We start from the raw sequence: 1308 nt of genomic DNA on the forward strand, positions 1-1308 counted from the left end.
GTGCATATTTTTCTCTGCTAGGCACCTGTTTGTGTAGCCGAGAGCGATGCAGAAATGCCAGGTGATAGTCTGGAAAGTGGAGTTGGGGATGGTGATCAGAGCTGAGATGATGACAAAGATGTGGATAGGAGTCCAGCAGACAATGAAGACGGCAACCACTACGAGGACCATGCGGGTGATTCGACGCAGATTCCTGTCTTTCTCCTGTGTGTGAAAAAGTTAGGCAGATTAGTGATGGGTATAAGACTGGTGAAAAGATGAAAAAGAAAAAAACTGGAGATGGCAGGGAAAGATAAATAATAACGAAAGAATGACAGAGCAGAGAGGCCAGTGTGTGAAAAGGATGGAGATTGGAGAATGTAATCCTGAAAGGGAGGATGAGAGAGTAAGAGGAGAGAATTAAGAGCTATAGGCAGTAACAAATCCTGTGTACAAGAATGTTTACTCTTCCTTTTATTTCTGCTTTAGGATGTTTTCATTATGCAACAACTCAAATACTTAGTGAAAGGTTACTGTCGTGCATTCCAGTGTGGTGTTACCTCACCGTTTATCTCCCCCCCTTTGAATAAAAAAAGACAACTAGCTTTGAGGCATTTTGGTCATTAGACTCTTGTGTTGAAAAAAATTGTGATTTGCCTTTGTATGTTTATGTTTTTCATTAAATCGTTATTCATTCAGAGAAAGCTGATGCTTTTTAAAGCATGGCAGCAGAATTTTCATTCTACCCATATTCATGCTAGTGAGCACTAAGAGGTTAATTAAAACTAAGCCGCAACCTCAGGCTTAAGTTGATTTTCCCTAATTACTTGGACTTGAGAGTGATGAGAGCACCATATTTGCAAGCATGCTCTGGGCAGGTTGCTATTGTGCCTCATTATTCTGAAAAATAAAATCAATTAGGTTTATACCCAAGGTTTAATAATTTTAGAAAATGCACAATTTGCATCTAATTAAAGCCCCTTGACAAAATGCAAAAAAAGAGAAAGAAATTATATATGCAATTTTGGGGCTTTTGAAAGAAAATGCATTTTTCCAACCTGGGAGCCCGACAGCATTCGCACGCTCTTTAGCCGCAGGATCATGAGGCCATAGCAGACAGTGATGATGAGGACGGGCATGATGAAGGCAAAGATGAACACACAGATCTTGAGCAGGGTGTCCCAGTACCAGGCGGGGTGGGGGAAATTCAGCTTGCAGTCCACTATGCCTGTGTCTGTGCAGGTTGAGAAGACACAGGATAGAGTCATCATAAACATTCATCATATGCATGTGTATGTATTTAACAAACTCTATTTTTGCTTACTGCCT

General features: G+C 40.7%; 1 protein-coding gene across 1 annotated transcript; it reads right to left on the bottom strand.

The window, feature by feature from the left end:
- Positions 1-18: 18 nt before the first annotated feature.
- Positions 19-1247, bottom strand: LOC102195397 (mu-type opioid receptor-like; the record flags this gene model as incomplete). The annotated part of the gene is made up of 2 exons (XM_005755963.1): positions 1038-1247; positions 19-204 (listed from the first exon to the last, which is right to left on the bottom strand). Coding segments are annotated over exons 1-2 (396 nt in total), but the record flags the coding sequence as incomplete, so codon positions are not given.
- Positions 1248-1308: the final 61 nt, after the last annotated feature.

The sequence above is a fragment of the Pundamilia nyererei genome, unplaced genomic scaffold, assembly GCF_000239375.1.
Source record: "Pundamilia nyererei isolate P.nyererei 1_Seehausen unplaced genomic scaffold, PunNye1.0 scaffold05716, whole genome shotgun sequence".
Taxonomy (NCBI): Eukaryota; Metazoa; Chordata; class Actinopteri; order Cichliformes; family Cichlidae; genus Pundamilia; species Pundamilia nyererei.